Consider the following 11,779-nt stretch of genomic DNA (forward strand, 5'->3'; position numbering starts at 1 on the left):
GATGACTTTACTGAACTGCTGTCTATAGTGTGTATTGACTTTGACCGTCTAGTCATTGTTGGTGATTTTAACATCCATGTTGACAACCCCCAGGACAGAGGGGCTAAAGAACTATTTTGTGTTCTTGATAGCTATGGACTGACTCAGCATGTGACGGAGCCCACGCACAATAAGGGGCACACTCTGGACTTAATTATCTCAAACGGTGTGAATATCTCTAAGGTTGTGGTGACTGATGTTGCACTCTCTGACCATTCCTGTGTTTTCTTTGAGAGCTCTATTTCTGTTCACAAAAATGTTCAAAAAGAGGTAACCACAAAGCGATATTTAACTGAAAATACTAGGGAAATGTTTACTCAGAATTTTTCTTCCACACTTGCCCCTGCTAACATCTCAGTAAATGAGCTAGTAGATCATTTTAATCCAAAAATTAAAAATGTTATAGATGCCATTGCTCCAACTAAGGTAAAGGAAGTGTCTGGCAAGAAAATATCTCCATGGAGAAAGGCCATGACCGTGAAAACAGAAAAAAGAGAATGTCGAAAAGCTGAACGCAGGTGGCGAAAAACAAATCTCCAGGTTCACTTTGAAATCTATAAAGAGAGACTTGGCCTTTATAATTTGGAATTGAAAAACGCACGACAATCGTTCTTCTCTGACATCATTACCAAAAACAACGCACGTGCCTTGTTTGCTACCGTCGACAGACTAACTAACCCCCCAGTGTCAGTAGCCTCTGAATTTCTATCCACCAGGGCGTGCAATGATTTTGCCTCCTTCTTCACTGACAAAATTCAGAACATCAGACAAGCAGTCAGTGCCTCTGCATCAGGAACAGCAAATGTGTTGTCCCTATCTCCACTTAACATCAATTCAGACATCATGACACAATTCCATCAGATTAATGATAAAAACCTAGAGGACATTATTCAACTTCTGAAATCCTCCTCCTGCTGCCTTGATATTATTCCAACAGGATTTTTCAAAGATGTTTTGCCTTGCATGGCCTCAGATCTACTTCATATAGTAAACAAATCTCTTCACTCAGGTATTTTTCCACAGGCCCTGAAAACTGCAGTCATTAAACCGCTCTTAAAAAAGAATAATCTAGATGCTTCAGTAATGAACAATTACAGGCCCATATCAAACCTGCCATTTCTAGGTAAAATCATTGAAAAAGTTGTTTTTCAACAGTTGAGTAATTTCTTGCATTTAAATAACTGTTTTGATGTGTTCCAGTCAGGCTTTCGTCCAAACCACAGCACTGAGACTGCTCTTGTAAAGGTCTTTAATGACATCCACTTAAACACAGACAGTGGCAGAACTTCAGTGTTAGTATTATTAGATCTCAGTGCTGCGTTTGACACTGTTGACCACAGCATATTACTAGACCGACTGGAAAACTGGGTGGGACTTTCGGAAACAGTTCTGAATTGGTTTGAATCCTACTTAAAGGACAGAAACAACTTTGTTTCTATAGGTAAATACACATCTGAGTTGACAAATATGACATGTGGGGTTCCTCAAGGCTCCATCTTGGGGCCTCTTCTCTTTAACATCTACATGCTACCACTGGCTCAGATAATGAAGAACAACAAAATAAGTTACCATAGCTATGCAGATGACACACAAATTTACGTAACAATTTCACCAGGAGACTATGCTCCAATTCAAACACTGAGTAAGTGCATTGAACAAATCAATGACTGGATGTGTCAGAACTTTCTCCAATTAAACAAAGATAAAACTGAGGTAATGGTTTTTGGAGCCAAGGCAGAACGTATAAAAGTTAGCGCTGAGCTTCAGTCTGCAATGTTCAAAACAACAGATAAAGCCAGAAATCTAAGTGTAGTCATGGACTCTGACCTGAGTTTCAACAGTCACATTAAAACTGTTACTAAATCAGCCTACTATCACCTAAAGAATATATCTAGGATTAAAAGACTAATGTCACAGCAGGATTTGGAAAAACTTGTCCATGCTTTTATCTTCAGTAGACTCGACTACTGCAATGGTGTCTTCACAGGTCTCACTAAAAAATCTATTAGAAAGCTGCAGCTAATTCAGAACGCTGCTGCTCGAGTCCTCACTAACACTAAGAAAGTGGATCACATCACTCCTGTTCTGAAGTCTTTACACTGGCTTCCTGTGTGTCAAAGAATAGATTTCAAAATACTGCTGCTGGTTTATAAAACACTGAATGGTTTAGGCCCAAAATACATTTCTGACCTCCTGCTAAATTATGAACCATCCAGATCTCTCAGGTCTTCAGGGACTGGTCAGCTTTCTGTCCCCAGAGTCAGAACTAAACATGGTAAAGCAGCGTTCAGTTATTATGCTCCAAATATCTGGAACAAACTCCCAGAAACCTGCAGGTCCGCTACAACTCTGACTACTTTTAAATCCAGGCTGAAGACTTTTCTTTTTGTCGCTGCTTTTAATTGAACTATTCATATCTTAGACTGCACTGTAACTTTTATCCATGTATTTTTTCTTTTAATGTTTATTTTATTAGCTTTTCTTTTTAATGACTGATTTTAAATGCCATTTTCTTAATCTCTTTCATTTTTTGTAAAGCACTTTGAATTGCCTTGTGTTGAAAAGTGCTATATAAATAAACTTGCCTTGCCTTGCCTTGCCTTGCCTTGCCTTGCCTTTCCTTGCCTTGCCTTGCCTTGCCTTGCCTTGCCTTGCCTTGCCTTGCCTTGCCTTGCCTTGCCTTGCCTTGCCTTGCCTTGCCTTGCCTTGCCTTGCCTTGCCTTGCCTTGCCTTGCCTTGCCTTGCCTTGCCTTGCCTTGCCTTGCCTTGCCTTGCCTTGCCTTGCCTTGCCTTGCCTTGCCTTGCCTTGCCTTGCCTTGCCTTGCCTTGCCTTGCCTTGCCTTGCCTTGCCTTGCCTTGCCTTGCCTTGCCTTGCCTTGCCTTGCCTTGCCTTGCCTTGCCTTGCCTTGCCTTGCCTTGCCTTGCCTTGCCTTGCCTTGCCTTGCCTTGCCTTGCCTTGCCTTGCCTTGCCTTGCCTTGCCTTGCCTTGCCTTGCCTTGCCTTGCCTTTGCCTTGCCTTGCCTTGCCTTGCCTTGCCTTGCCTTGCCTAAAGACGCACACTTAAATACATACACAAATAAAGGGCAACATAGCAACCACTTTTGAAACATTGTGTGCGTGGCAGCACAAACACTGGTAAATCACGAGCAAGGCACACTGGTTAAGGATGGCAGCTTCCTCATCGTTGCACTCGGAGAGAAATAGTAGAGACGGAGACGATGAACTGTTTAGCCCGCCTTGGGCATGGTTTATGTTCCTATGCACTGCAGGTGCATCCTTTCGCTCAGCCGAGCTAACTTAGAACATTATTTTGACCAACTCTGCATCTTTGTACTGCAGCGTATACTCAAACAGCGATAGGAAGAGCCCACTGCCTGAGTCGGACATGCTGTGGAGTGAATCGAGTCACCTCTGAGAGGGAGTTGGTTGACAGCTAAAAAAGCTATAATATCAACGACAGCTGACACGTAATAACGGCTCCGTGCCAGCTGATCTGCACCAAAGTACTAATTTCCTTATTTGTTTCCTCGCGTATTTCTCTCTCTCTCCTCAAACGCTCACATGAAATGTGTTCTTTTGATGCGGCATGCCTTAGCAGTCCTTTATCAGTCTGTAATGCGTATTTCCAGTCGCAAAAACCTTTGACAGTAAAAGCCGCATCAGATGAAGACGTATTTACTTTAAACTGTCTACAGGGGAAACAAAAGGCTGCGTCTGCTTTTAACGAATCTTCAAGCCATGGTCTGTTGTTGTACCATGCAGCGGCAAAAATGCGCTTCTTTCCTGAAAACAATCTCCCTGGAAAACGATCCAGTTTCACCTGTTGGGTTTATTAACCCCAAGATCATCTGGGGCTGTTGGTCTTTGAGCGGTTGCTGGCCCAATAGTACCTGTTGATGTGCTGCAAGGTAGCGTCTGTAGTGGAGGCACCGGCACAGAGGAGGAGGAGGAGGAGGAGGAGGAGGAGGAGGAGGAGGAGGAGGAGGAGGAGGAGGAGGAGGAGGAGGAGGAGGAGGAGGAGGAGGAGGAGGAGGAGGAGGAGGAGGAGGATGCTGGCGGGTGTGGTACAGGGTGTGGCAACGCAGGTGGTGATGGTATGGGACACAAGGAGCTGTGCCTCGGAGGACAGCGTTGGTGGCGGCCGCCTTGATGAGTCAAGGCTTGGGCTCGCTAACTCAGCCCCGGGGTTTGCCGAGGTCAAGCTTGTGACATTAAGGCGTGCTGCTGCAACGGCAGGTGCAGGGTCGCCAGCAGCACCATCGGCTGCAGCTCTTTCATCGCTATTTCGTTTTTAATAAATCCTTAGACCTTTTGAGACAATTTCTGATGTCCATTTTGTAATTCAAACAGAAATGGGAGTCTACAGAATGCACAATAAACAATAAACAAATCCAGAATAGGCGGCAGAGTGTGACGCTGTGATTGGTCTAAATGTGGACGAATCACAAATCACAACAGACACATGCATTTATTTGACATAGCCTGCGATTTTTTTTTTTGTTACTATCTGACATCACATACATCGTAGCATAACAGTTCACAGTTTATTTATAATTAAAAAAATAAAATATATATATTTTTTAATTTTTATCAAATCAAATCAAGTTTTATTTATATAGCACATTTATAAGCAATTTTTGGTGGAGCCAAAGTGCTGTACATATAATAAAAATAGCCTACAGTAGAGACACTTTACAGCAAATACAACAGCACAGATTGTTCAGAATATCAGTATGAGAAAAACGACACCCTCTGTCCTTAGACCCTCACATCGTACAAGGAAAAACTTCTGGAGAAAACCCACAGTTTAGAGGGAACCAATTATAAATAATAAAAAACTTGTTTATTGGGGGAGGGCAGGAATGTAAAATGGGAGGGCCTGGCCCTCCCACGGCGCCAGGCCCTCCCACGGCGCCAGGCATGGTGAGAGGTCAACGTACCTTTGAGAAAATGGGCATTATTAACCTTATTTTTCCATGTATTTTCTGTATCGACAGCTGACATGTCTGTGCTCTGTGTGCCTGACAGGTCCATGATGTGAAGTTCCAGGCTCAGAATGCAGAGGACAAGGAGGCCTGGATTAAAGCTTTGCTCGATGGCATTAATCGAGCAAAGAACAAAATCTTTGATGAGGTAAAAACTTCTTAAGGCAAGACACTACAGGCAAAAATATGTATTTATTTATTATATGATTATTATATTTATTTTTGTATACAGTGTAGGCTATCTTGCTTCCATACCTTCTTTCAAACATGTAGTGCAAACACACACTAAGTTGTTTGTTGTACTTCACTGTGTCTAATTATGTTTGTAGATTCAACCTGCATTTTACAAATACCTCCCTTGCATATTTAAAGCTCAAAAGGATTCAGTAGTGAATGACTGGGCTTCATGTTTTCACAGGTGACGGTTGATGAAAGCATTAATTTAGAGCACGTTACTCGAACAAGGCCCAAAGGGAACCGTAACCGAAGGCCACCGACCAGGATACACATGAAAGAGGTTTGTGTGTGTGAATGTGAGAATCCATTCATGTGTGTGTGAAATAAGACACTGTGTGGTCAGCTCTGATGCTACCGTAAGTAAGTCCAGATTTGACTCTGTGTTGAGTTTCTTGTTTTTCTTGTGCTTAAATGTGGGGTAGGTAATTCACTTCAGAAACACTTGTTGTTATATTCCATGGAATGCTCTTAACATCCTGAATATGAATGAATACATTAAATGCTTTGACAATAAACACATACAAAAATGTCATCTGTGGAAGCCGTAGTACTGTAAAAAGCACGACCAATCATTTTAGCCGGCAAAGTAACTGGATGGCCTACCTGCCTGTCAGCCTTCCATCTGTGCACAAACTTATCTCTGCCCTCATTGGTCATGTGCGCGTTCGTGTGTGTTGGAGGAGGGGCTCTGTGAGGAAGTCTGAAGGAAGAGGCGCACTCGAGCTTGTTTCTCCATTCTTACCTACTCTACCTTTTAGTGGGTTTCTAATAGTATTTACCGTTTCTCTCTACGTGTATAAAGTATACTACATATTATATTTAGCATATCTTAATATATATATATATATAAGGTCTATTTTTATATTTCCAGTAAAGTTTTATTTTGTCCTGATATGTAAAGTGGGGCACTACAATAAAGTGTCTACTGTGAAGACTTACATCATAAAACATGAAAGGGTCTCAGCTTTCCAATCGTACCCAAGTTAAAGCAATTCCCAAACCCTAACCCAAAATAAAATGCACCGTTTTTAGAATAGGTGAAAACGGCATATGCATGGAAAACATGGAAACAAAAATAACGGCAGAACTTTTACACAAAATTACATGGGATAAGCATAGCCTGTCTGTAATTTGATGTAGGTCTGAAAAATTATGTTTCAATTATTATTATATCCATTGCTTATTAACAGAAATATTGTTATTTGTATGCCCTTTTTAACTCATATTGCCTCTGCTTTGCTCTTTTGTATCTTTCTTATCTGCTGAGAATGGAAGTTGACACAATTATAATGCCTTCTCTTTTATTAGAAACCAGCACTTATTTTGTATAACAGCTTTTATTTTTTTTAATTAAGGTTTATTGTTTTGGTATATCTTTTTAAGTTAAATGTATTTTTGCCTCTATAGGTAGCTGATGTGTCGTCTGATGGTATCCTGCGTTTGGACCTGGATCTTGAGAATGCCTTGATGCCTAATGGCACCCAGCACTCCAGTGTGGATGGCACTCAAACCCCGAGAGAGGCCATCAAAGCCTCGACTCCTCCGTCCAATGCCGGTGAAAATGCAGAGAAAAGGGAGGATCCTGAGGATGAGGCTCAGACTGAGCCGGAGGTCAGTCCCCAGAAAAAGGTCATCAAACCTCCCATGCCCCCTACCAAAGAGGCTAAACCTAACCCAACGCCTGAGGATGAGCCTGATAAGGAGGAAGGCTCAGAGAAAAGGGTATGTTTATTGCTAAATACCCTCATCATACAATACTGTTCATATAAAATAGTCTGTAAATAGAGGTTAAATGTCCCTCATTGGAAAAAGTGCAATTTCATGTCTTTAATAATTATAAAGCAGGTCTAAGTGCAATTTAAAACAAGTCTCAAAATGCTAAATCCACAGAGTAATGCAAAAGCCACCATTTTCAGAAACTGCGCCTTTAAACAAACTTTCAGGACAACTGTAGGATTTTGATGTCAAATCTATACCTAAAGATAGTGACTTTTTAATCCGATGACAATTGCTCGACCTGTTGCATATACCAAAAGGGTTTTCTAGCTTCCTGGATTACTTCCTGGTCATGCAGCCTGCTGAATATGCTCATTAGTGTTTCTTCTAATAGCACTTTCTTTAAGACTAATAAACTCACAGATTTGAAATAGATTTTTCTCTGTTGAAGGAGAGTTTATCAGATATCAAAACGTTGTGTATCAGGATTGTTTCTTAGAAAATATCAATAGAAAGACAAAAAGATCATCATGATCATCGTTGCTGATTTTATGCTGCAATACCGCAAGTGGCCACCGTACAATAGTAGATGAAAGACTATTCTATTAGGGCCGGGACTCGATTAAAAAAATTAATCTAATTAATTAGAGGCTTTGTAATTAATTAATCGAAATTAATCGCATTTTTAATCACATATAAATATTTGACCTAAGAACAGTGAGAAGCAATTTTGTTCACATGGATTTTAGTATACCATTAGGCGCATTCACACCGCAGTACTTTTCCCACAAAGGTTCATGAGAACTTAGTTCATGAGAACTCTTTGAACCTGGGGGTGGATTAGGCAAATGAAGCCGCTGACGTCACTTCTTCTTCTTCTGCTTTGGGTTTACTGGCAGGCCGCAAACCACTTCACGGCGTATACTGCCGCCCAAAGTCCCCGGCCGGAAGTCCCCGGAGTTGGGGACTGGCTTCAGTAGAAGCTGCTGGGAGTCCCAGCAGCTTCTACTGAAGCCTTCCGAGTAAATTGCCAGAACGCCGACACCTCCTCATCTCCACCGCTCCCATGTTTTATTTTGTGTTGCCATAAGTTAGTCTCTCTGCGTTTCTGCGCTGGGCTAATGCTAATAATGCTAATAATGCTAATAATGCTAATGCGAGGATATGGCGACAATCTTCACATCTTTCACAAATCTTTTTGGGAGTTTTACGGGGCGTGGTTTGCAATCCGCCCAGCCAATCAGACATATAGCTCTCTTCTCACAAGAGAGCCGTACGAAAGTCCCTGCTCTCTAGCAGGGACTTTCGTGGGGTGAACTAATTTTAGTACCGGCTCTTTTTGGTGTGAACGCGATAAAAGAGGCTAACGTCCACGCTAGCTGCTATATGTTTTGCATTGAGGTAATACTTGAGGCTTGATGTGCTGCGGTGATATGCGAATTCCTTTTTGCATAATTTGCACACAACCGTGCTCTTATCGACGCTTCCATCCGTCCGTTTTTTAAAACAACATTTCCCACTGTTGTTCACTGTGGTTTGTTGTTGTCTGAAGTCATGAACGTTAGTTGGTGCTCCAGTATAATCGGTACGCCTGAAACTCATCCAGTGAGAAACGTTCCGCGGTGCAAAAATAAGTGCGATTAAAATGCGTTAATTTTTTTAACGCGTTAATTTTTGTGTAATTAATTAATCTTAATTAACGCGTTAAAGTCCCGGCCCTATATTCTATACTACATCAATAAAACACCTAGAATGCAGACACAGAAAGGCCAGAAAGAGAGGGGGCTTAAAGAGACAGCCACTAAAATGTAGTGTTTCAGACAGAGGGTGAACATATAAAACCCACAAAATAAAAGTATATTATTTGTCCCCTTTAATGTCTTTTAGGTCCTGAAGCCACCCATGCCTCCATCTAAAGAAGCCAAGCCCACAGCCTCACCTGAAGACACAGAGAAAGCTGAGCAGATGTCTGAAAAGACTCCTGATGCCAGGAAGAAGACAGTTCCACCACCAACCCCTCCCAACAAACCCGGCTCCTGCAGCTCCATTAGCATCCTAGCAGAGGCCTCACAGACCCACCCTCCTACCCCTCCATCAAAAGAGAAGAAACCTTCTGTAGAGCCAGACCAAGAGGTGGAAGGCACAACAGATGAGGATGAGGAAAATGAAGAAAGTGATAAGAAGGAGGCGACAGGAAGAGCTGTGGAAACTGACCTCCCCATTTCTAAAGAAGCTCCACCTAAACCTGGGAGTCCCAGCGCAGACGGGCAGGTATTTGAAGAAGAATCAGGGGAGACAATAAGTAATGGCATTAAAGTATCTGAAAATGACCCACAAATTCCCAAAGAGCAACTCAGAATGAATTCCAGCCCTCCTCCTACACCCAAGAAGAAGCCTGCTCAGCCCAACTCACAACAGGCAGACGACAAGACAACTGTAACCCAGGCAAAAGAGGGACAGGACCCTGCTGCTTCACTGCAAACAGATACCGCTGCCAGTTCACCTGCAGCAGTAGAGGCTCCACCCAAGATTGAGGTCCCTTCAGTCGTCGTCTCTTTGAATACTCCGCTCTCTGACGGCCTCAGCCTGAGTCCGCTGCTCTGTCACCTGCCTGGGGAGAAGAAGAAGAAGGCGGAGGAGAAGTCTGTGGACAGCGGTCAGCACTCTGACGATGACAGCGAAGGCTCTGGCAACGAAGAAACACTGGCAGCTTCCACCGCCGCGTTGAGAGGAAGCAACCCTGGGCTGGATGTGTTGGACGCCAGCGAGGACGAGATTCAGGTTCCCGTCACTTTGAAGCCAACAAAAGCACCACCCAAGCCTCAGGTCAAACCTAAGTTCTTTCCCTGTCGGCACTCCGAGCCCCCTCCTCCGTCTCTTTCACCCTCGACCAAGGCCAGGTCCGCCTCCATTGGAGATCTGCTGTCTGACTCGTCAGTCTGTGTTCAGGCACACACAGCTGTGGCTCGAGGCAACACGGCTCCTGGTGATGATTTCATGAAACTTGAGACTGAAGTGGCGCTGGAGATGGAAAAGACGCAGCAGCTCCTGAGCAGAGTGTCCAAGGCTAAGGGTGGAGCAGACGGGGATGGAGTGCCAGAGGATCTTCTGGCCAAGGCCATGGAGAAGCTGAAGAAGGCTGACCACGTCCTGAGAGAGGTCCATAAACTGAAAGTTGCAAAGGACTCAAGAAACAGGAACAGCTGGTAAATGTCAGCCAGAGCAGGTTGACTGGGACCTTTTTCGAATCGACCATTCGCTAATCCTCTCTTCTGAACAGTGGGTGTTCAATCATAGTTTAGCAATCTGCAATAGGCACGGCAAGCCTGTTAAGCTTTGGATTTCTACACAAACGGTACGGTTTGCAAGGGGCTGAAGTAAAAAGAAATATTGGATATAAAAAGTTTTTTTCTTTTCCTTTCCAAAACTGAAAACGTGAGCGGAAATGTAAGGAATAGATAACATGGTGTATTTGCCCGCTTTAATGTAAGCTGCAATTATTGGCCTTTTTGTGTCTCAATTTGGATACTTCTGTAAACACTTTGACTGTGTATACTGTATGCATTGTGCATGAATCTTGGGAAACTTTTCCAAAAGCTCTTAAGAGACTCGCTACCTTCCATTCTTGTTCAATGCTTAACCGCGTTCAGAGATTTTTGCCAAGCAAGGATTTCAATCTAGGCACGTCCATCTTTTGGTCCTTATGAGCACTCAATCCAGGTACTAATAGTGCACTGCGTTTGACCATAGTTGTTAGTGTGAACGCTCTCAAATGAAGAATTGTAGACACAACAGATGCGTGGCTAACTAGCTTACGCTGCTACTACTGTACCTATAGTCGCAAATGAGCATTACTTCCAAGGTCTTTCAAGTAGCTTAGCATAACTAGCTCCCTTAGTTTGTGAGTTAAAAAAGCAAGCTCAGTTTACATCTAGCACATCCACTTTTTACTGTTATCCCTGTCTTGGATGCTATTAGAGGTTAGCTAACCGTTAGCGGCTCTGTTTTAGGAATGTTGCTCTCTTGCGACCCAAGCCAACAAGCTATGGTTTCGTTTGACAAAGCCTTGTTCCTTGTAATGTAAAAAACATCCATGCTGTGTTTTTGATCAACTTTTTGAGCTAGTAGTAGGGTGTTCAGCTAGCTGATCAAATCTGTGACAGTGTCATTTCAGCGGGCAAAATCAACATTTGTTGGCAATTAAATGCGAAGGTGCTTTTGTCGTAATCTGAGTTAGGGTTTAGCGAACAGTCAATTGATTGACTTTCATTTTGCAGCAGCACATGCAACTCTTCGCTCATAATTAACTATGTGCAATTATTTCTAGTTTAACTCTCTCTGCAGCTGCAGGTAATGCTTAACATTCTACTGTGTATTTTTGTTGTTGTATATGAAATATCAAATACAATTTTCAAGAACAATTACTTGAAAGTTAATCAGATAATTAATAATATAATAACAAAACAGTACTTTCATTGAAAAGAACATGGAAGAAAAGTACTAAAAAAGTGTTAATAATAATCAGGGGTGGTTCTAGGGGGGGCAGGGGGGGCCAGTGCCACCCTAACACTGACTTTGTACCCCCCTGTGGCCCCCCTGAAAATGAAAAAAAAAAAAAGGTTTATGATTAAACGATTTCTTGGCTGACGGAATAGGCGTAACTAACGCTATTTGTCTTTCTAGTCAGACCCATTAGAGCAGGGGTGTCCAACACGTCGATCGCGAGCTACCGGTAGCTCGCAAGCCCTCAATAAGTAGCTCGCCAAGCAAATCCAAAAAGTAAAAAATACACACAAAAAAAA

General features: G+C 42.7%; 1 protein-coding gene across 1 annotated transcript in view; it reads left to right on the forward strand.

Annotated features, from left to right (window-relative positions):
- The window catches only part of plekho2 (pleckstrin homology domain containing, family O member 2), a 33,743-nt gene extending 21,964 nt beyond the window's left edge, over window positions 1–11,779 (forward strand). Inside the window, exons 4-7 of the mRNA XM_034232691.1 lie at window positions 5,068–5,172; window positions 5,443–5,541; window positions 6,669–6,983; window positions 8,865–11,779. Coding sequence (XP_034088582.1) covers window positions 5,068–5,172; window positions 5,443–5,541; window positions 6,669–6,983; window positions 8,865–10,187 — 1,842 coding nt within the window. The 3' untranslated portion in view covers window positions 10,188–11,779. The remainder of the gene's footprint in view (window positions 1–5,067; window positions 5,173–5,442; window positions 5,542–6,668; window positions 6,984–8,864) is intronic.

This window comes from Gymnodraco acuticeps, unplaced genomic scaffold, assembly GCF_902827175.1.
Source record: "Gymnodraco acuticeps unplaced genomic scaffold, fGymAcu1.1, whole genome shotgun sequence".
In the NCBI taxonomy this organism is placed as follows: domain Eukaryota; kingdom Metazoa; phylum Chordata; class Actinopteri; order Perciformes; family Bathydraconidae; genus Gymnodraco; species Gymnodraco acuticeps.